The sequence below is a fragment of the Microtus oregoni genome, unplaced genomic scaffold, assembly GCF_018167655.1.
Source record: "Microtus oregoni isolate MIOR12 unplaced genomic scaffold, Mior012 000015F_ref0000493, whole genome shotgun sequence".
Classification (NCBI taxonomy): domain Eukaryota; kingdom Metazoa; phylum Chordata; class Mammalia; order Rodentia; family Cricetidae; genus Microtus; species Microtus oregoni.
In genome coordinates, this window is record NW_024543074.1 from 46,199 (window position 1) to 69,515 (window position 23,317).

The following is a 23,317-nucleotide window of genomic DNA, read 5'->3' on the forward strand; positions in this document are numbered from 1 at the left end:
CTATCTACCTGTACTAAATCATGAGCTTGACAGACTTTTGTTTGGGTTTGGAGCAAGGTCTCACTATGCTCCTTGATGGGCCTGGAACTCACATAGTCCTGCCTGCTATCTCCGCTTTGTGCCACCATGCCCAACTGAATGTAAGAAGTGTCAAGGCCATTTTACTAATGATATTCTTTGCTTTCTTTAGCCCTTTGACTCGGTTGTTATTTCCACTGAAAGATGATCACACATTGAAGTTTTTATATGATGACAACCAACGTGTTGAGCCTGAATGGTACATTCCTATTATACCTATGGTGCTGATAAATGGCGCCGAAGGAATTGGTACCGGGTGGTCCTGCAAAATCCCCAATTTTGATGTCCGTGAAGTCGTAAATAATATCAGACGACTGTTGGATGGAGAAGAGCCTCTGCCCATGGTAAGTGTTCTGGGTTAGGAACTTTTGTTTTTCCTCAGGCATAGTTGAGTAAATTCTACAGTAAAGATTATACAGGTACAATATTTATTTTAGGGGCTGGAGATGGCTCAGTGGTTTAGAGCACTGCCTGCTCTTCCAAAGGTCCTGAGTTCAATTCCCGGCAACCACATGGTGGCTCACAACCATCTGTAATGAGGTCTGGTGTCCTCTTCTTGCCTGCAGACATACACACAGTCAGAATATTGTATACATAATAATAAATAAATAAATATTTTTTAAAAAAGATTTATTTTGTACTTTGGATTTGTTTGAACTTATTTGTGATTTACCATTTAGAAACCTTTTTTCTTGTTAATTTAGCTCCCAAGTTACAAGAATTTCAAAGGTACTATTGAAGAACTGGCTTCAAATCAGTATGTGATTAGTGGAGAAGTAGCAATTCTGAATTCCACAACCATTGAAATCTCAGAGCTTCCCATCAGAACATGGACCCAGGTAAGTAACTGTTGATTTCTTGGTTTTTCAAGTGAAAGAAGCCAACAATAGTTGGTATTGACTATTCAACAAGGGGCTCCTGTGTTTTGTTTTTGGTTTTTAGACTTACAAAGAACAAGTTCTAGAACCCATGTTGAATGGCACTGAGAAGACACCCCCTCTTATAACAGATTATAGGGAATACCATACAGACACCACTGTGAAGTTCGTCATAAAGATGACTGAAGAGAAATTGGCAGAGGCAGAGAGAGTGGGACTACACAAAGTCTTCAAACTGCAGACTAGCCTCACTTGCAACTCAATGGTATGTCTTATTTTGTAAAAGATACATCTTTCAAATCTAGTATTTTTAGGTATGTTGGTCCTCTCTGATAATCCTCGCATTCCAGAGATAGAAGGATCACAATGAATTCCAGAGCTATCTTAGGCTTGTATAGTCAGACCCTGTCTCAGAAAGAAAGGCTGGAAAAATGGCTCAGGACTTAAGAGAAATTAGTGTTTCTTCATTGGACCTGGGTTCAGTTCTCAGCAACTACATAGCAGTTCACAACTATGTAACTCAGTTCTGAGCGATTCAGGGTCCCCTTCTGGCCTCCATGGGATAGTGCTTCAAGCACATGTTGTAATACAAACATGCAAGCAAACATCCATTTATGTAAAATGTTTTTTTTAATTAATAATTGGTTTTTAAAAGGTATATCGGGGGGCTGGAGAGATGGCTCAGCTGTTAGGAGCACTGATTGCTCTTCCAGAGGCCCCGGGTTCAATTCCCAGCACCCATATGGCAGCTCTCAGCTATTTGAGAGTCCAGTCCCAGGGGATCTGACACCTTCACACCAATGCATATAAAATAAAGTTAAATAAATACCTTTTTTAAAGGTATGTCAGGTAACTTTTATAAAAGTTACCCAATTTATTGAATCTTTTCTTCTTTTCCAGGTGCTTTTTGACCATGTAGGTTGCTTAAAGAAGTATGATACTGTGGTGGATATTCTAAAGGACTTCTTTGAGCTCAGGCTTAAATATTATGGATTAAGAAAAGAATGGCTTCTAGGAATGCTTGGTGCAGAATCTGCTAAACTGAATAATCAAGCTCGTTTTATACTAGAGAAAATAGACGGCAAAATAATCATTGGTATGTAAATGTCTACTAAATATTTACAGTGTGGGGTAGCTTTTCCTAGATCGTTTATTGTTTGTAGAGTTTTAGTGGTTCTGGGGCTCATATTCAGAGCCTTGTACTTGCTAAGCATGTACTCTGTATTAGCCTCACCCCCACACCCTAGACTGATCATCTAAAGAAATCAAGACTGAATGTTTAGATAGGAAGACTAGAGCATTAAAAGACCTTGTGTGGGACTGGGGTGTATCTCAGAGTGGTAGAATGCCTTCCTGACATCCACGGGGTCCTAGGTCTGACCACAGCAACTGCACTAGGGACAGGGAGCAGGAGGCTCAAGGCTACATGGTGGATTTTAAACCAGCCCATACATGGGACCTTGTCTGAGAAAAAGACCTTGTTTTACTAATTGATCACAAGAAGAGATACTGGTCTGATCTTAAAATGAAGAAGGTTATAAATGCCTTTTAAAGAAAAGAAGACTGAAAAAGAGTCAAATCTTAGGGACGTTTGTTTTACATTTTGTTATATTGAAAGTTTTATAAGCAATTAGCAGGGTTTAAAGAAAGAAAGGAGTCTTGACTAAATTAGGTATAAGAATAGAGCTTAGAAGATGTAGCTCAACTCTAGCATAACCAACTAAGAAAGCCAGCAATATTTTCTTAAGGCAGGGTTTCTCTGTGTAACAGCACGCACCATTACCACCTGATGAAAGCCAGCAATATTAAAAAGTTATAGGAAGTCCCAAAATATAATAGCACCAGTTACTGGTGATAAGACTAATTTTCTCATAGTATACAAAAGTGTTTAGCTTAATAATGTTTGTTTTCATACCTACTTAAAAGCTTTAGCATGGGGCTGGAGAGATGGCACAGAGGTTAAGAGCATTGCCTGCTCTTCCGAAGGTTCTGAGTTCAATTCCCAGCAACCACATGATGGCTCACAACCATCTATAATGGGGTCTGGTGCCCTCTTCTGGCCTGTAGGCATACACATAGACAGAATATTGTATACATAATAAATAAATAAATAAATAAATAAATATTAAAAAGAGGGATCTGTTTTAAAAAAAAGCTTTAACATATCAGCCAACTTATTTGATAGATGCTATTGATTCAGGCAAGGCTAAAATACTGGGCATGACTAGAATGGAAAAAAGAAAAGGGGGGGGGGGTTATTTGGCTGCTTGGAATAGCCCAATCTTCTTACAGAGTGAATATAGAGCGTCTGAATGTGTAATCTAAGTTGGAGAGATGGCTAAGTCGCTCTTACAGAGAACCCAGGTTCAGTTCCCAGCACCCACATGGTAGTTCATTACCATCCATAACTCCAGTCCCAAGAGATCTGATGCCCTCTTCTGTCCTGCACAGAATATTTAAACCTAGGCTAGAAGGGTGCTGGAGAGATGGCTCAGGTCCTGAGTTCAATTCCCAGCCACCATATGGTGGCTCTCAACCATTTATAATGAGATCTGATGTACCCTTATGGCTTGCAGGCAGGCATGCACTGTATACATAGTAAATAAGTAAATCTTTATAAATAAGTAAAGCCTAGGTTGGGCAGTGGTGGCACACACTTTTAATCCCAGCACTCAAGAGGCAGAGGCAGGCAGGTCTACAGAGGGAGTTCCAGGGCTACATGGAGAGACCCTAGCTCAAAAGGGGGAGGAAAAAACAACATAACTCATGTCAAGTTAAATTAACGAAAGAGTGGTACTCCAAAATTATATTGGTAGTGACTTTGACTGTCCCTCAAAGCATAACTGAATACAGCAGACATTGAAAGAGGTCGTGTGCTGTGGTGATTAAGAGCATCAAGCTTTGTGGAGACTGCTAGAGCTTTAAATCAATGAAACATTGCAATAAAAGCCAGAATACATAATTGAGTCACAGACTCTTCAGAGGTGGAGGGATAATTCTTTTGTGGTCTTTGACAGTTAAATAGATTTCAGCCTCATCTATGATCTAAAGAATCCCCAGGTAATTCACCTTTGTCCTGCTTCACAGAAATTGAGGCAAAACATAGACAGCTGAATTTCCTGTTTTGTGGATTTGGGTTTGTTTGGTTTTGGTTTTTCAAGACAGGCTTTCTCTATGTATCCCTGGCTCTCCTGGAACCCTTGTAGATTAGGCCTTGAACTCACAACTGCCTGTCTTTGTCTCCAGAGTGTGAATTAAAGGCGTGCACAACCACCTGGCTCAAATTTTCCAATTTAATCTTGTGACTTGATGTAGAAACACTTTATCCTTTTTTAAAATCTTGTTCAAAGCTATCTCTCCCTCTTTTCTCAATAGAAAATAAACCTAAAAAAGAGTTAATTAAAGTTCTAATTCAGAGAGGATATGATTCTGATCCTGTGAAAGCCTGGAAAGAAGCTCAGCAAAAGGTAATTTCGTTACTGTTTATCTATTGGACGGCACACGTGCAGGCAGAGCACCATACACAAAGATAAAATGGGGGAAAATTTTTTTAATTAAAAAATGTAAAATCTCTTTTCTTGCGTTTCTAGAGGTCACAAGTAAAAAAATATTCAAGGACTCTATATGTTTGTATTTCATGTTCTACATTTTAATTTGTCTTTTAGGTTCCAGATGAAGAAGAAAATGAAGAAAGTGACAATGAAAACAGTGACTCCACAGCAGACTCTGGACCAACTTTCAACTACCTTCTGGATATGCCCCTCTGGTATCTAACCAAGGAAAAGAAGGATGAGCTGTGCAAACAAAGAAATGAAAAGGTCAGTTGTAGAAGAATGATATGGTCAACAGTTAATATTGTTTTGATGGGAAAAACTGTTGTGTATAAAAATACTATTTGTACATATTTACTACCTCCATTTTTTGTAATCTTATGAAGGAACAAGAGCTTAACACATTAAAGAAAAAGAGTCCATCAGATTTGTGGAAGGAGGATCTGGCTGTTTTTATTGAAGAACTGGAGGTATGTGTTTATAAAATTTATATTATATTAATTATACTTACATTAATACTTATAGTAATACTTACAAACTAGCAGCATGTTCACTCTTAAGTATTTATTTTTCTTATGTGTTTGTGTGTTGAGGGGTGTGGGTAAGTGCAGGTGCTCACAAAGGCCAAAGGGGCCAGTCCCCTGGAGCCACAGTTACAGTGTGGGTGCTAAGATCTGAACTCATCCTCAGCAAGAGCAATGAGATCTCTTAACCACTGAACCGTCTGTCCAGCTCAAGTAGCATACCTTTTTTTTTTTTTTTTTTTTTTGGTTTTTCGAGACAGGGTTTCTCTGTGGTTTTGGAGCCTGTCCTGGAGTAGCATACCTTTTTTATCAAGAAACTTCAGCCAGGTGGTGGTGGCGCACGCCTTTAATCCCAGCACTCAGGAGGCAGAAGCAGGCGGATCTCTGTGAGTTCGAGACCAGCCTGGTCTACAAGAGCTAGTTCCAGGACAGAAACCAAAAGCTACAGAGAAACCTTGTCTTGAAAAAACAAAAAAAGAAACTTCACATTTGATAAAAGAAGAAATATAGAAGAACGAATACATCCCAAAATAAGGCTGGGTATGGTTGCCACTTAGATGTTAAACCTGTAATCTCTGACTAGGTCAGGAACACCAAAATTTGAGGCCAGCCTGGGTTACCCAGTGAGTTCAAGACCAGCCTGAATTATATATGTAATAAGACCCTGTCAAAATCCAAGTACTAGGAATACAATTGTAGACTATTTACCATACATGTGTAAACTTTTGCCCTCCATGCTTAGCACATAAAAAAATAGTAACATAAAGGGAAAAAATTAGGCAGAATGTGGTGCACATGACTGTAATTCTAGCATTTGTAAGGAAGATGAGGAGTTGAAGGTCACCCTCAGAAACGGGGACTTGAACGCCATCCTGCACAACATGAAAACAAAAGCAGAGAGGGCAATCAAGATGGCTCAACAGGTGAAGCACTTGCTGCCCAAACATGGCAACCTGTGTTCAAACCCCAGAGGTCAGATAAGGAGGAAGGAGAGAGCTGATTCCACAAAGTAATCCTCTGGTTCCCACATGTTTGCTGTGACATGCATGTGCTCACACATACAGTAATGAAAATATATTTTTAAAGGGAGGAGAGAAACATTATTAAATACTAGTTAGCATAAAGTAAATAATGGGAAGAAATACACTAAAATTAATATTTTTACAGAAAAGAACCAGTGTTAAATCACTTTTAGAGGTGGCCCCTCTATTTCAGAATGTCCTTTGTTACATAAATCTCCTTAGCAATACTTAGTTTCTTAATATTAGAAATGTGTGTGTGTGCATATATACACACTCACATAGCATTTGTCCTTTAACACGGTTTTCTCTTTGTCTTCAGAAAGATTAAATGATGAAATTAGATATAGGCACCTAGTTCTCCTGCTCTGCCTTCCCAAAGTCAGCCACATTGTGCCTTCACTAAAGCTGATCACAGATTTACATTAAATTGTAAAAACAGCAAATTCTTAACTGTTGCTTTTTAGGTATCATGTTTTCTTCACCTACGAATTTGTTCTCATAATTCCCTTTATAGGTTGTTGAAAACAAGGAAAAACAAGATGAACAAGTAGGACTTCCTGGAAAGGGAGGGAAGGCGAAGGGGAAGAAAGCACAAACGTCTGAAGTCTTGCCTTCTCCTCGAGGAAAAAGAGTTATTCCCCAAGTGACCATGGAGATGAAAGCAGAGGCAGAAAAGAAAATTAGGAAGAAAATTAAGGTAATACTTGAAGCTTATTTCTCTTTAAAAATGAAATAAATTAAAACCAGTGAGATGACTCAGGTAAATGTTTGACCCCCAAGTCTGAACAATCCAAATCCAGTCCACATGGTGGGAGAAGAGTACTGACCTCTGACCATAAATAAGTGTAATACAATTTTTAAGTGGAGCAAGTTATATCTAAATTTCTAAGCCTATTGTTTGGAATGTATCATGTTTCTGATCCACTTTCCTTTCTCAAGCACCTGATGTTTTAAATATTTAAGTATAAAATATCATAACTACACCTTTATTTGGATCTCCTTTAATATCTTATGTCTATGGATGTTTTGCCTACATTTGTGTCTACACATATGCATGTGTAGTACCCACAGAAACCAGAAGAAGACCTTGGATCCCCTGGAACTGGAGTTAAAAATGGTTGTTACCCTCCATGTGGGTGCTGGAAATTGAACCCTGGTCCTCTAGAAGAGTAGCCAGTGCTCTTCACCACTGAGTCATATCTCCAGCTTTCGATTTTAGATTTGTTTTGTTTTGTTCCAGTTAGAGTCTCAATATATTGCTCTAGCTGTCCTGGAGCTCACTATGTAGACCAGGCTGGCCTTGAACTCACAGAGATCTGACTGTTTCTGCTCCCGCGTGCTGATATTAAAGGCGTGCGCCACTACTGTCCTCTACTATTCTAGATCTCTTAAACAAAACCCAAAGAAAAATATATTCTTTCACTGTATTTGTGTCTGTGTCTATCTATATGTGAATATTTGACTTTATTATTCCAAATAATTAGACAGAAGTTGAGTGTTTCTGTCTTGCTGGGATTTGTTTTTTACATGTTGCTGTTTTTTTAGAGTGAAAATGTTGAGGGCACGCCTACTGAGGATGGTCAGGAACTAGGAGGCCTTAAACAAAGACTAGAGAAGAAGCAGAGGCAGAAGAAAGAGCCAGGTATTACAACATGTTGAGCAAGGTGGTATAAACTCAAAGTGTTAATATATTCTGCATAGATATTCAATGTTTTTGTAGCCTGGATTAAGTATTGTAAAGGAAGGCTGTACGTGACTTACATTTGAGCCTTATGTTGTCTTTGATTTGTTTTAGAAAGACTCTTGTAGAATAGCTAGTGACTTGAATTCCTTGGTTGGAATCTAAATAGCTCCTCCCCTTTCCAGGAAGTCCTGCATGTTTGTCTTGTTCTTCCTTGGCTTCAACAGCCTACAAAAGGGATATATGAGAGCAAATTCATAAGCATTAAAAGCATTATCACGGCCTAGTCTGCCCTTACAATCTGTGTGAGCAAACACGGATGACATAAAGAACAAGAGGTGACTATACAAGAATTAATTATCTCCTAGTGACCCTCCAGATCTGAGATATCAGCTCTATTCTATATCTCTAGGTCTGTTTCTTAGGGAACTTTGATGTTTAGACATTTGTATCGCATTATTTACTATAAAAACATCATTTACTTATGGGATTAAATGGCCAAACTCTGTACAATATAGGAATAGAAAATGTGTCTGTTCTACTCACAGTTGTACTCTCAGCGCCATTACATTATGTAGATAATAATGATGAAGAAACCAGAGTATATCAATATAGTTAATTTCTGGGCCAGTGAAATGGTGTAACATGTACAGGAGCTTGCCACCACTAGTGACATCCTGAGTTTGATCCCAAGGACCCATATAGCAGAAGGAGAGAACTAACTCCCATAAGTGGTCCTCTAGCCTTCACTCAAGTACCTTTGCCCAAACGCACACGCACAAATACAGTAATGTAAAATTTTTTTTTAAAGTATGAATCCCTATCTCCTTTGTAGGTACCATGGCAAAGAAGCAAACTACATTGCCATTTAAGCCCATCAGAAAAGGAAAAAAGAGAAACCCTTGGTCCGATTCTGAATCAGATATGAGCAGTAATGAAAGTCATTTTGATGTTCCTCCACGAGAAAAAGAACCACGAAGAGCTACAAGTAAGGAAAAATACAGAACATGCTAGCTGTGCTATAAGATTTGAATGGCCAATTAACTTCAGGGTACTAAATTCAAGATTACTGCCTGTTAGAACAGCAAATCAAATTTTGAAAAATCAAAGTATCTTTTAGGATAATAAACTGCAGCTTAGGTGGTCAGTGGTGCACAGCTTTCATCCCAACACATGAAAGACAGAGGCAGAGTCGGGCAGTGGTGGCGCACACCTTTAATCCCAGCACTCGGGAGGCAGAGGCAGGCGAATCTCTGTGAGTTCGAGACCAGCCTGGCCTACAAGAGCTAGTTCCAGGACAGGCTCCAAAACCACAGAGAAACCCTGTCTCGAAAAACCAAAAAAAAAAGAAAGAAAGAAAGAAAGACAGAGGCAGGCAGATCTCTGTGAGTTCTAAGCCAGCCTGGTCTACAGAAGCAAGTTCTGGGATAGCCAGGGCCACACAGAGAAACGCTGTCTCTAGAAACCAGAAGTTAAAAGTTAACTTTTATATGATATAGATAGATAGATAGATAGATAGATAGATAGATAGATAGATGACTTTTATATGCTTTAGTTTAACTTTATATATATATTTATATATATTCATAAAATGTTAAGTCAGGGACTTGGGAGATGGTGCAGTGGTTAGGAGCACTTGCTGCTCTTCCAGAAGACCTGGGTTCAGTTCCCAGCACCCAACATGGCAGTTCACTACAGACTGTAACTCCTGTTCCAGGGGTTCTGACTCCCTCTTCTAGCACCCATGGGTATTGGGCATGCACATAGTATACAAACATACATGCAGGCAAAGCACACTCATGCACATAAAAGAAAATGATTGCTATGATAACACACAAGTATATACACACAAAAACACAAATTTAAAAAGTAAAATGTCAATTCAGCCTATGTTTAAATGTCTTTTTGGTTCCTAACAGCAAAAGCCAAATTTACAGAGGATTTGGATTCAGATGAAGATTTCTCAGGTTTTGATGAAAAGGATGAAGATGAAGATTTTTTCCCATTAGATACTAGTCCACCTAAGACCAAAATTCCACCAAAGTAAGAATTTCATCTAACACAGAATTTATTCATAGCTATTTTAATAGTCACTGGTGTGTTTATTGATCTTTGTTTGCCACATATAGAATTGATTGTCAGGATGCCTTCTCTGTGTGTTTTCTTTTTTTCAGAAATACTAAAAAAGCACTGAAGCCACAGAAAAGTACCATGTCTGGTATGTATTTAATAAAATGACTGGGTGCATGGGAGATGTCTCAGTCAGCTAAGCAAGCGTGAGGACGTGGGTCAGTGCACAGCACCTACATAATAAACAAGCGTACCCCTGTAATCTGAGCACTCAGAATTTAGATGCAGGAGGATTACAAGTTCAAAGCCAACTTGTGCTATAGAGCAAAGCTCTGTCCCTCCAAAACTAAAAAATTCAGCTAAGTTCTCAGAGTATTGATAATATTCCAAGAAAGTTATAATGAGAATGCACGTCAGGGACAGAGCAGCACATGGAATGTTTTAAATGCTTTTTGACATTTCCCTTCCTGTTTGGAATAGTTGACCTTGAAGGTGATGTGAAGGACGGTGTACCAGCTTCTCCAGGCTCTGCTGCTGCTGACTTCCCAGCTGAAACTGAGCAGTTAAAGCCATCTTCCAAACAGACTGCAGCAGTGAAGAAGACAGTAGCCAAATGTAAGCCTGGATCTCTTAGAAGGTTAATTATTAGGGCTAACTGACTTTTCCAAGTCAATTTTAATTTTTTATTCTGAAAATGTCTATTGATGATGAAATTAAGTATCCTAGCTGGGTGGTCATGGCGCACGCCTTTGATCCCAGCACTTAGGAGGCAGAGGCAGGCGGATCTCTATGAGCTTGAGGACAGCCTGGTCTACAAGAGCAGTTCCAGGACAGGCTCCAAAGTTACAAAGAAACCCTGTCTCAAAACAAAACAAAACAGGAGATGGTGGCACACATCTTTAATCCCAGCAGTTGGGAGGCAGAAGCAGGCAGGTCTTCATGAGTTTGAGGCTGTCTGGTCTATAGTGCAAGTTCCAGGACAGTCAGGGCTCTATACCTTGACTCAAACAGAATAATGAATGAATGTAGTAGCTTAAAATCAGTGCATTACTCAGATTCTAGACATTATCTAGCGCATTTCTCTGACATGAAGGGAAGGAGCTTATAAGCAGTTGGAAGTAATCCATGTAAGATAATTCAGAAATCGGGCTGGAAAGATGGCTCAGAGGTTAAGAGCATTGCCTGCTCTTCCAAAGGTCCTGAGTTCATTTCCCAGCAACCACATGGTGGCTCACAACCATCTGTAATGGGGTCTGGTGCCCTCTTCTGGCCTGCAGGCATACACACAGACAGAATATTGGTTTTTGTTTGTTTGTTTGTTTGTTTGTTTGTTTGTTTTTTCGAGACAGGGTTTCTCTGTGGTTTTGGAGCCTGTCCTGGAACTAGCTCTTGTAGACCAGGCTGGTCTTGAACTCACAGAGATCCGCCTGCCTCTGCCTCCCGAGTGCTGGGATTAAAGGCGTGCGCCACCACCGCCCGGCTCAGACAGAATATTGTATACATAAATAATAAGTAAATATTTTTTAAAAAAAAGATAATTCAGAAATCAAGGCTGGGGTATGGCTCAGTTGGTAGACTCCTGGTCTACAATATAAAATGCCTTGGAATTGATCCCCCCAGCACCACATAAACCAGGTGTAGTGGTATATGCCCCCCCCCCCCCCCCCCCGGGGCTTTCTTGCTGGCCAGTCCAACTTACTTAGGAACTACAGGTCATTGAGAGAGAGAGACCTTGTCTCAGAAAGAAGGCGATTATTCGAGAGTTCATTCTAGAGTTCACAATGAGAAATCACCAAAGGATGATCATGACCAGTACTCATGTTCACTTACAGCCCAGTCTTCAACCTCCACTGCTGCTGCTACTAAAAAGAGAGCTGCACCAAAGGGAACCAAATCAGATTCAACCTTGAGTGCTCATGGCCCTGAAAAGCCTGATCCTGCCAAAGCTAAGAGCAGCCGCAAAAGGAAGCAGTCTTCTTCTGACGATTCTGATTCTGATTTTGAGAAACTAACTTCCAAAGCTTCCGTGAGCAAGGTATTTGTTGCTGCTTAATCCTTTTGTTCTAGAGACTTTGAAACATCTAACTTAGGTTTTGCTCTAAATTTTGCATATTTTTAAAGAAGTAAATTTAAACCTCAGAATTCATTATATTATGTGTAATTTAGCTATAAGAAAGTTAAATCTGTCAGTCAGTGCAACAGTTGCTTTAGACCTTTTTCTTACTACTTAGTAGGAAGTGGTAGTGAAGTCTGGAATGACACTATTGCATTAACAATATCAAATTACTTGGATTTTCTCTTTTTAGAAATCCAAGGGAGAGAATCAGGATTTCCATGTGGACTTAGACGAGACTGTGGCTCCTCGAGCAAAATCTGGACGAGCAAGGAAGCCTATTAAGTACCTGGAGGAGTCAGATGAGGACGATCTTTTCTGATGTGACAGGAGATTGTTTTAGGAATGGTTTTACTGAGCTGGATTCATTTTAAAGTTACTTGAAGTTTTTCCCTAACCCCCTCTGAATTTAATTTGGGGAAGACTTTTATAAGACTATCCTAGTGAGTGGGCCCACGTGACCTTTGCCTTTGTACTCTACAGACTGTCCCAATGGTGACCTCACATGATACTGTTTTCTTCTGCTTTGTCTACGTTTTGTGTCTATTTCTTTGGTCTCTAAAATCTTGCTTGAAATTCTTTTGGATTCCACATAATTATATGGTCATTTCGGCATAACAGAACTTATTGATCATATACTAGGCTATAAGTGCCCCCTGCCTCTTTTCCTGTTTCCACCAGATATGTGGTAGCATGGTGTTTCTGTTTTCACTTGTGTAGGCAGAATTCCACCACATAGAACTGGATAATTCTACTACAAATACGGTATTCAACTATGATGTTTTGCATTTTTGTTTAAGCCATGAGAAATTGCTCATACCCTTTTGAACATCATCAGAGGCTATAGAAAGTCACTTTGACTGTGTCTTCATGACCTCAGCACAGGCAGCAAGGAGGCCAGCTACATGGCGTCCTGACTTTCTTATGATGCCTTTCGAACATGAGATTACAGGGAGGAGGCAAAACTGCTCAGTCATGAAGTGTGGTCCAGTCTAAGTCTCCATGCATAGTTTCACCTTGCGAACGCAGAGACCTTTCTGTGCTGTTGTATGTGCTACTTAAGTGCTGTTATCAATGTTTTTTGTAAATATTTAATATGTCTTTCTATTCATCTTAATTTCAACAATTTTGTACTTTAATAAATGTTCTAAAACATTGTGAGTCATTCATTCCTCTTATCTTAACCTACTTTATGTCCTCTCCGCAGTCTGAAATAAAGCCTCTTCACTTCCCTTTCAGGACTGTTACAGCCAGATTCGGCTAAGACTGACAGTCTTTGGCTGGGTGAAGTATAAATAAAGAGTGGCAATGTGAGCTTTTTTGTTAATTTGTTTTTGTTGGTTTTTTGGTTTTCGAAACTGGGTTTCTCTAGGTATACCTGGAACTTGCTTAGTAGACTAGCCTGGCCTCGAACTCAGAGATGCACCTGCCTCTGCCTCCTGAGTGCTGGGATTAAAGGTGTGTGCCACCACCGCCCAGCTCAGCCTGCTTTCTTATAGAACCACCAGCCCAGGGATGGCACCAACCACCATGAGCTGGACCCTCTCCCATTCATCACTATTGAGAAAATGCCTTACAGCTGGATCTCATGGAGGCATTTTCTCAACTGACTGTAGTTTGTGTCAAGTTGACACACAAAACTGGCCAGTACATGCATATTTTATTTTGTTATTTGGGTTTTATGAGATAGGATCTTTTGTAGCCCTGGCTGACCCTCAGACTAGCTATGTAGCAGAAACTGACCTTGAACTCCTGATCTCCTTCAGCCCTCCAAGTGCTAGGATTAAAGTTGTCCACCACCACCACCGCCCAGCTTGGTCCAATTTTACTTAGAATCTTTTTCATGGCTGCTGAATTGTCTATGTCCTCTGCACTCAGGATATGTAGGTATCATGCTAGGAATGTAACTTCATTGGTGGAGTCACAAGACACTGGATGAAGTCCCTATCACTGTGTAAATATAGTATGGTAACTTCTGCCAGTAATCCTAGCACAAGATAGGTAGAGGCAAGGGCATCAAGAGAGTTCAAGGCCACTGTTAAGTTTGGGTTTTTTTAGTTTGGTTTGGTTTTGGGTTTTCAAGACAGTTTCTTTGTGTATCCCTCCCTGGCTGTCCTGAAACTCAGTCTGTAGACCAGGCTGGCCTTGAACTCAGAAATTCACTTGCCTCTGCCTCCTGAGTGGTGGGAGATAGAGATACCCTATCTCAAAACCAAAAAGAAAAAAAAAAAAGCCTACTTTAGCCAATTAAGCTCTATTGGGAGCAACTGGTTAGAGAAAAACGGTAAATCCAATTCATTTCTTAACCTCTTATATCAAAATTCACTCAAGGTACACTTGAGTTTTACTTTTTATGCTAGGGTGTAAAGTCTGCTGTGTGTTCTGGATATTAAACCAAAGCTACCACCCCACCCAAGATTAAATATTTAGTGTCAAAGGATAAGAAAATGTTTCCAGTGGGCTGAGATGGCCAGCAAAACCTGACCGCCTAAATTGGATCTTTACAAAGAGATAGTTGGTAAAGTTTCAATAATAAAGTGGAAAGTTACCTAAATTTCCAACAGTCAAGGACATAGGAGCAAACAATAGGATTAGACTTGGTGAGTGCTCACTAAACAATTGTACCTCTTGATATTGTCATGTTGCTGAGGGAAAGAGGCAGCTTCAAGGCAAAGGTGGAACCCAAATCCATATAAGAAAAATCGGAAATAGGTGCTCTGGTTGGTCACGAGCTTCTCAGTAGAGCAGTTAGAGACTTGACCACTGACTACCCAAGTTACTAACATTCAAGGGAATTGTTTGAGATCTACCACTAAGAGTTTGGTAGTTAGAGGCATTTAGACCCTTTAGAGAAATTGTTTGCTTCCTGTATATATGAAGCATTGTTCATAAATGTTTATTACAAATAGTTATTGAGAGAAGGGGCTCAAAAGCTCAGTGCATATGGCAGAGACATGACTAACCAGGGGACCTACTGGCCAGCCGGTCCAGCTGCAGCTGTGCTCCATGTTCAGTAGAGACCCTGCCTCAAAAACTAAATGGTAAAAAAACACCCAGTGTTGACTCTGGCCTCTATACAGGTGATGCACCCACCCAAAAACATGAACACATGCATATAATGTACACACCAAAAACAGTGATTCAGACCTATCCAATATCTAAAACTTTCTTAGTAATTCCACTTGGGTAGCTTGTCTGAACAAGAGCTGGTGTGGTAGTGCACCTAGTCTGTAGCACCAAGAGACCCTCTGTAAGTGTGTTGTAGAGCTAGAGATGGCGCAGCAGGTTCAATTGCTCTTGTATGCAGAGAACCTGTTCAATACCTCCATCAGGAGGCTCACAAACACCTGTAACCCCAGCCCCAGGAGATCCAACACCTCTGGCCTCCTGCGAAACTCAACTCATGTATATGCTCCCCTCAACACACACAAGTAATTAAAAGTAATAAAAGTTAAGAAATGTTACCCGGACCACCTAGTTAGGCATGTAACTCAAGTTCAAGAACAGACGGTTCAGTTAGTGAAGCCTCCATCTCTTAAGCAAAAGGTATCAAAGTATAATTTACACAGGTGGGAAACTGGGAACAGCCTTGATGTCCAGCAGCAAAATTAGTTAAATTGAGCCAGGTTTGTCTCATACCTGTAATCTTTGCACTGCTGAGATAGAATCTCTGCAAGTTCAGTCTGAACTACAGAGTAAGACCGTGTCCCGGAAAAAAAAAATCATTTCTCATTAGCAAGGTATTTATTATAGAGCCACTAAACATCTTTTTTTTTTTTTTTTTTTTCCCTGAACAAACATCCTCAGTCAGGTAGTGGTGGCAACGCCTTTAATCCCAGCACTCAGGAGGCAGAGACAAGTGTGTCTCTGTGAGCTCAAGGCCAGCCTGGTCTATTAGAACAAGTTCCAGGACAGCCAAAGCTACACAGAAAAACCCTGTCTCAAAAAAACGAAACGAAAGAATATCCTCCTGTTGGTGTTTGCTTCCTATTGCTGTGAGAAACACCAATGACCAAAGCAACTTGAAGAGGAAAGGGTTTGTTGGGCTTCTAGGTCCTGATCACGGTCCATCATTGAAGGAAGACAGGGCAGGAACTGAAGCAGAGACAACCCACGTTCAACTACCCTTTTTCTACAACAAAGTACCCCCTTCTCAGGGATGGCACCACCCACAATTGGCTGGACCCTCCCGTATCAGTCATTAATATTAAAACAAAAACGTCCTACAGACAGTTGAATTTCCCTCTTCCTAGCTTCTGTTAAATTGACAACCAAACTAGCACAGTAGCCAGAGGTGAACCTGAGCTCTACCTCCCAAATGCCGGGATTACAAACCTGCAACACCACACCCAACACAATGTATTTAACTTCCGGAAACTGTCCTCTCAGTGGGTGGTCCTTAGACCAACAACCAATCTGGGAGCCTCTTAGAAATAGAGTGTTGGTGCCAAGCCAGGCAATGATGGCACACGCCTTTAATCCCAGCACTTGGGAGGCGGAGGCAGGCGGATCTCTGTGAGTTCGAGACTAGCCTGGTCTACAGAGCTAGTTCCAGGACACAGGCTCCAAAGCCACAGAGAAACCCTGTCTCGAAAAACCAAAAAAAAAAAAAAAAAAAAAAAAAAAAACAGAAATAGAGTGTTGGTGCTGGAAAGATGGCCCTGTGTTCTCTTCACAGGACCCAGGTTCAATCCCCAGCACTCAACATGGCTGCTAAGGAGAGTCTAACTCCACTACCAGGGCATCTGTTGCCTCCTGGCCTCCACCTGTACTGTCCAGACAGACATGGTGCTCAGACATGCAGGCAGAACACCCATACACATAAACAGTTTTTTGTTTTTTAACAAAGAAAATAGAGTGTTGATCATACCCCAGAACTGTGGGGCTCAGAAACACTTTGTAGGGGGTTGTCTGGTTTTTTGAGACAAGATTTCACTACATTGTGTAGCTTTAGAGCCTATCCTGGAACTTGCTCTGGAGGCTGGCCTTGAGCTCACAGAGATCCGCCTGCCTCTCCCTCCCAGAGTGTTGGGATTAAAGGCGTGCGCCACCACCACCAGCTCAGAAGCACTTCTTTCCACAGCACTCTGGGGCTGGAGAGATGAGATGACTTGGGACCTGATCGCATTCTTAGGAATTGAAAACAAGGTGGTTTTCTCCTTTTCTGAGATGGGTTTCTGCTTTTTAGCCCAGCGTGGCCTTGATCTTCCTCCCTCAGGCGTGTCACCGCAGCTGTGACAAAGCCTTTGCATCACCTCTGAATTTCTAAAGTGCCTCTTCAGACAAGCTCTGGGCCTAGTCGTGAGTCTGCTTTCCACAGCTGCAGGTCACTTTTCCTGTTCCACAAGTTCCCAGGAATGGAATAACAGTGTCTATGTTGTTGTGCCTACCTTTTTAAACTTGGTATGATGTTTAAATTGTGTTCGTATTGTTAGGGGCTGGGGAATGGCTCAGTGGGTAAGGGAATTTGACCACACACTTGAAATTCTAGTTTGATTTCCCAAACCCATATAAAGATGAAAGGAGAGACCCAACTCCACCAACTTGTTCCCTGACCTCAACATATTTGCTATATGGCACATCAGACACCCTCAATAATGATGATGATGATAATAATAATAATAATGTACCCCGCAATAATGATTTTTAATAATAAATATTAGGGGCTAGAGAGATGACTTAATGATTAACATTTGTTGCTCTTGTAAAGGAGCAGGGTTCAATTCCCAGCACCTACTTCAAATCCATCTATAACTCCAGATCCCAGAGATCTAATACCTTTGCTGACCACCTCAGCCACCAAGCACTCATATGTGCACAGACATACATGGAGGCAAAAAACTCATATACATAAAATTAAAACTATAAAACAACGCAGGCAGTGGTGGTGCAATCTTTAATCCCAGCACTCTGGAGGCAGAGGCAGGCAGATCTCTGTGAGTTCAAGGACAGCCTGGTCTACAGAGGGAGTTCCAGGACAGCCAGGGCTACACAAATTCTGTCTTAAAAAAAAAAAACTTTAAAATGAAATGAAATGAAAAAATTATTACATAAAATTTAAAATGTAGCCGGGCGGTGGTGGCGCACGCCTTTAATCCCAGCACTCGGGACGCAGAGGCAGGCGAATCTCTGTGAGTTCGAGACCAGCCTGGTCTACAAGAGCTAGTTCCAGGACAGGCTCCAAAACCACGGAGAAACCCTGTGTCGAAAAACCAAAAAAATAAAAAATAAAATAAAATTTAAAATGAACTCACATTGCAAGTATCAGTAGTTCTTTTTCAAAACAGACAAAAATAGCTTCTTTTTATTATTGCTGAGTATTATTCCATTGTGTGGGTTTGTTGATTCACTCACCTGCTGATGGATATTTGGATTGTTTCCAGTTGGGCCTATTGTAAGTAAAGCTGTTGTGAATTGTATAGTATGTATCCATTTCACGCTTTTTTCACAGTGGGTGGGATTCCTGGCAGTGGGATCACCAGTCCCGTGTTTTACTCTACAAACTGAAGAGCTGTCTTTCCGAACACGGTTTCATAGTCTCCACCCTCACATTTTCCTCCTGTTTCTTTTTTTGGTTTTTCGAGACAGGGTTTCTCTGTGGCTTTGGAGCCTGTCCTGGAACTAGCTCTCTGTAGACCAGGCTGGTCTCGAACTCACAGAGAGCCAACTGCCTCTGCCTCCCGAGTGCTGGGATTAAACCGTGCTGGGATTAAAGGTGTGTGCCACCACTGCCTGGCTCCTCCTGTTTCTTTGTAAATGTTACACTCACCTACCTCAGGTTGCTCCAGTTCAAATCAAAAGATATACCAGCAAATGTCATTTTAGCTGAAGGAAAGGAAGCTCGGTCTGCAGCCTCGTCCTCTGACTCAGTGTTTCTCAATAACTTTCCAGGAGCAGTTTCAATCTCGGTCCTTTGGGTAGAGACCTGCTTCCAGGGAGGGCGTGGCAGCCACTGGTTTAGGGTTGACCAGATTGCAGTCCTGCCTGCATCCTCCTCACCAGATGCTGGAGAAGACATCAGAGTGCTCTCACGACCACACCAGCTACAGAACCGCAAAATAAGCCTGTGGTAATGACAGGACCAGGCAGTATGCCGCCATTGTGGCTGTGTACATACAGATACACATAGAGATACAGGCGTTTTGTTTTGTTTTGAGAGTCTTGTTCTATAGTCCAGGATAGCCTAGAGCTTGCAATCCTCCTGTCTCAACATCTGCAGTACAGGAATTACCCATTTGTGTTTTTTTAAGATTTATTAATTATGTATACAGTATCTGTCTGCATGTATCCCTGCAGGTCAGAAGAGGGTACCAGATTTCATTATAGATGATTGCTGGGAATTGAACTCAGGACCTCTAAAAGAACAGTCAGCGCTCTTAACCTCTGAGCCATCTCTCAGCCCCTTCAGAAATTACCCATTTGTACTATACCACCTGGGCGCCTATACCTTGACATTTCCAAACACCAGCAACTCGGACCAGCCTGCGGGCAGGGCTTTGAGAGATGCTTCTCTTTCGTTTGTTCTTCTGTAAAGTCTGTGTGTACAAATGTATGACTGTGCATCACATGTGTGGCTGGTGCCTGAGGAAGACAGAAGAAGGCATTGGTTCCTGGAACTGGGGTTACCGATGGTTTCAGGCTGACATGTGGGTGCTTGTTGTAGGGGCTGCGGGCTACGTTCCTGCCACCCAGCTCCCGACCACCTGGCTAGCTTATGCCCCAAAATAACGACACACAAACTGTATTCGTATAAACACTGCTTGGCCCATTTCTATTAATGTGTGTAGCACCACGAGGTGGTGACTTACCAGGGAGATTCTAGCCTACGTCCATCTTGGGTCGGAGCTTCATCGCATCTGCCTCAGAGAACAGAGCTATGGCATCTGTCTGAGGCGTCTTACCTCCCAGCATTCTGTTCTGTTTACTCCACCCACCTATGTTCTAACCAATCAGGGCCAAGCAGTTTCTTTATTAATTAACCAATGACCTTCCTCCATCAGGTGCTGGAAACCAGACCCGGGTCTTCTGTAAGTTCTCTTAAACCCTGAGCCATCTCCCTAGCCCCAAGCTGGATATAGCTCACTGGTAGGGCGCTTCCTTAGTCTGCATGAGGACCTAAATTCAATCCCTAATAAGAATATAGACACACCCCAATGCCACTTGAACCTATAGGAGAATTGTCATAAATTCAAGGCCAGCCTAGGCTACCTGTAAGCCTGTCTAAAAAAAAAAAAAGATGAGCCAGGCAGTGGTGGCGCAAACCTTTATTCCCAGCTCTTGGGAGGCAGAGGCAGGAGGATCTCTGTGCACTCAAAGCCAGCCTGGTCTACACAGTGAGTTCTAGGACAGTCAGGGCTATGTAAAGATAACTTGTTTCAAAACACAAAAGAAAATAATTTTAAAAAGATGGAGCATGTGGGGGAGGGCTGGAGAGATGGCTCAGAGGTTAAGAGCATTGCCTGCTCTTCCAAAGGTCCTGAGTTCAATTCCCGGCAACCACATGGTGGCTCACAACCATCTGTAATGAGGTCTGGTGCCCTCTTCTGGCCTGCAGGAATACACGCAGACAGAATATTGTATACATAATAAATAAGTAAATATTTATATAAATTAAAAAAAGATGGAGCATAGGTAACGAAATGGTTCAGCCTGATGACCCAAGCTCAATTCCTGGGACCCACGTCCTGCAAGGAGAGAAATAATTTCCAAAGTTGTCCTGTGACCTCAACATGCATGTTACAGTACATGCACGCACACACACACACACACACACACACACATGCACTCAGTCCCTCACACGTAAACATACACACATCTATAAGTATAAAACCAAAAATTTCAAAGCGTCAGGAGACAAGGTAGCTCAGGGGGTAAAAGCACTTGCTACACAAGCCAGCCTGATCACCTGAGTTTGGAACCTGGAATTCATGGAGGAAGAAGAGACCCAGCCTTTAAAAGTTGTCATCTGACCTCCACATATATGTGATGGCACATATGTAGGATACACACATACACAGTAATAATCATGTTTTTAAGATCCAAGGGGCTGGAGAGATTGCTCAGTGATTAGGGTCATATGTTGCTCTTCTAGAGGTCACCAAGGTCTGTTCCAAGCACAAACCATCCTGCCCCCAGGGTGCCTTACAACCGCTGTAACTCCAGCTCCAGGGGGATCCGCTGTCTCCTGCAGGCACCTGCACACATGTTCACACCTGCACCCACCCACACGAGCATGCACATACACACACACACACACACACACACACACACACACACACATATATATATATATATATATATATATATATATATATATATACTTTCTAGCTTTTTGTTTTGTTTTTCAAGACAGGGTTTCTCTGTGTAGCCCTGCCTGTCCTGGAACTCTTTCTGTAGACACAACTGACCTCGAACTCAGAACTCCCAAGATTAAAGGTGTGTGCCACCACTGCCTGGCCTTAAAACATTTTTTTTTTTCGAGACAGGGTTTCTCTGTGGCTTTGGAGCCTGTCCTGGAACTAGCTCTTGTAGACCAGGCTGGTCTCGAACTCACAGAGATCCACCTGCCTCTGCCTCCCGAGTGCTGGGATTAAAGGCGTGCGCCACCACTGCCCGGCCTTAAAACATTTTTTTAGGGCTGGAGAGATGGCTCAGTGGTTAAGAGCATTGCTTGTTCTTCCAAAGGTCTTGAGTTCAATTCCTGGCAACCACATGGTGGCTCACAACCATCTGTAGTGAGATCTGGTGTCCTCTTCTGGCCTGCAGACATACACACAGACAGAATATTGTATACAGGGGCTGGAGAGATGGCTCAGTGGTTAAGAGCATTGCCTGCTCTTCCAAAGGTCCTGAGTTCAATTCCCAGCAACCACATGGTGGCTCACAACCATCTGTAAAGAGGTCTGGCGCCCTCTTCTGGCCTTCAGGCATACAGACAAAGTATTGTATACATAATAAATAAATAAATTAAAAGAAAAGAATATTGTATACATAATAAATAAATAAATATTTAAAAAAACTTTTTTTTAATCTTAGGAAACATTCAAGCCCTTCCACACCCCAGTCTCAGAGCTCTACCTCCAATTCCCGAGCTCTCTGGTCACTCAGATGAGCCAATGCAGGGCCCAGGCTCTACTCACGGGACAGAGGTTACGTTCCCAAAGTGGGATGGAAGTCTGAGAGGGATGGAGCCTTCACGTGAGGTAATGAGGCAAAAGGGTTGAGGTTGGTTGTCAGCTACCCTTGAAGAAAGGCCTAAGAAGTGCAGTGGTTTGGAAGGGTCTAGAATAAGATGACAAGCCAGTCCACAAAGGCTTCTCTTCTTTCTCAGCTGGTGAGGGCAAAGACTGGGAACACCAGGTGACTCCAGTGCCCATTCCAGTGTGGAGAGCCAGCACCAGAAGTGAACCCATGACCCTGACTGTATTCTCCCCTCCTGAGGGTACAGCCCCCAGAACAGACTACACTTCCCATCCTCCATTTGCCCATGGGAGTAGACATAGGAGCCCGCTCTGGCTAAAGATGTATGAGAAGAATGGATACAGGTCCGTCCTGGACTCTCCTGAGACGCTGTGTGGATGCTATGTGTTTGGGTGATGACTGCTTGGTGTCTACTGCATGGCAGTGCGGTCCTCTACCCTTCTTAGGAAGGAAGGCACCAGCTTCTTGGTTAACAAAGCCATTGGTTGGTATTCTTGCTGCTACAAAACCAAACAGTAAAGAACTCCAGATCCAGGTGGTGGGGCACACATTTAATCCCAGCACTTGGGAGGCAGAGGCAGGTGGATCTCTGAGTTCAAGGCCAGCCTGGTCTACAGAGCAAGTTCCAGGACAGGCACCAAAGCTACACAGAGAAAGCCTGTCTCAAAAAGAGAGAGAGAGAGAGAGAGAGAGAGAGAGAGAGAGAGAGAGAGAAGAAAAAGAATTCCAGAGCCAAAGGAGGTATCCAAGCAGGGGAGAGGGGTGGGTTCTGTAAGAACTACATACAATACAGCACCCAAGAGTGTGGAAGCCAAGGTCAAGTATGAGGTACCTTGGGAGGAGGGAGAAGCTAGGCTGTGGGAAAGGTTCAAAGGCTCAGGAGCTGTGCAGGTTGGAAGGTGGCTAGAGAAGGACCGGAGAACACCCACCTCTTCCCCACCCGAGCCCCTTCCCCACTTGGGTGCCAACCCTCCACCCGGGCCTGTACATTTTGCAAGCTAATCAGATACCGAACGGGGCGCTTACTGGACTGAAGCCCAGGAGAACAGAGCAAGCAGCTGGCATGGAACCAGGACGCTACAAGCTTGCTGCCGTCCCTCTCGCTGCCCCTTATCCAGCCAGCGGCTATTTCAGAGCATCTACCGTGGCCCCAAGTGTTCTAGGTGCTGGGGGTGACGTGGAAGGAAGCACCCCAAGTCC

General features: G+C 42.2%; 1 protein-coding gene across 1 annotated transcript in view; it reads left to right on the forward strand.

The window, feature by feature from the left end:
* LOC121456855 (DNA topoisomerase 2-alpha) overlaps nt 1-13,073 on the forward strand; it is a 33,130-nt gene extending 20,057 nt beyond the window's left edge. Inside the window, exons 21-35 of the mRNA XM_041665343.1 lie at nt 191-422; nt 783-917; nt 1,021-1,221; nt 1,857-2,052; nt 4,332-4,423; nt 4,622-4,774; nt 4,894-4,977; nt 6,568-6,750; nt 7,599-7,695; nt 8,570-8,722; nt 9,654-9,777; nt 9,909-9,952; nt 10,285-10,419; nt 11,637-11,839; nt 12,111-13,073. Coding sequence (XP_041521277.1) covers nt 191-422; nt 783-917; nt 1,021-1,221; nt 1,857-2,052; nt 4,332-4,423; nt 4,622-4,774; nt 4,894-4,977; nt 6,568-6,750; nt 7,599-7,695; nt 8,570-8,722; nt 9,654-9,777; nt 9,909-9,952; nt 10,285-10,419; nt 11,637-11,839; nt 12,111-12,239 — 2,161 coding nt within the window. The 3' untranslated portion in view covers nt 12,240-13,073. The remainder of the gene's footprint in view (nt 1-190; nt 423-782; nt 918-1,020; nt 1,222-1,856; nt 2,053-4,331; nt 4,424-4,621; nt 4,775-4,893; nt 4,978-6,567; nt 6,751-7,598; nt 7,696-8,569; nt 8,723-9,653; nt 9,778-9,908; nt 9,953-10,284; nt 10,420-11,636; nt 11,840-12,110) is intronic.
* The last annotated feature ends 10,244 nt before the right edge of the window (nt 13,074-23,317 follow it).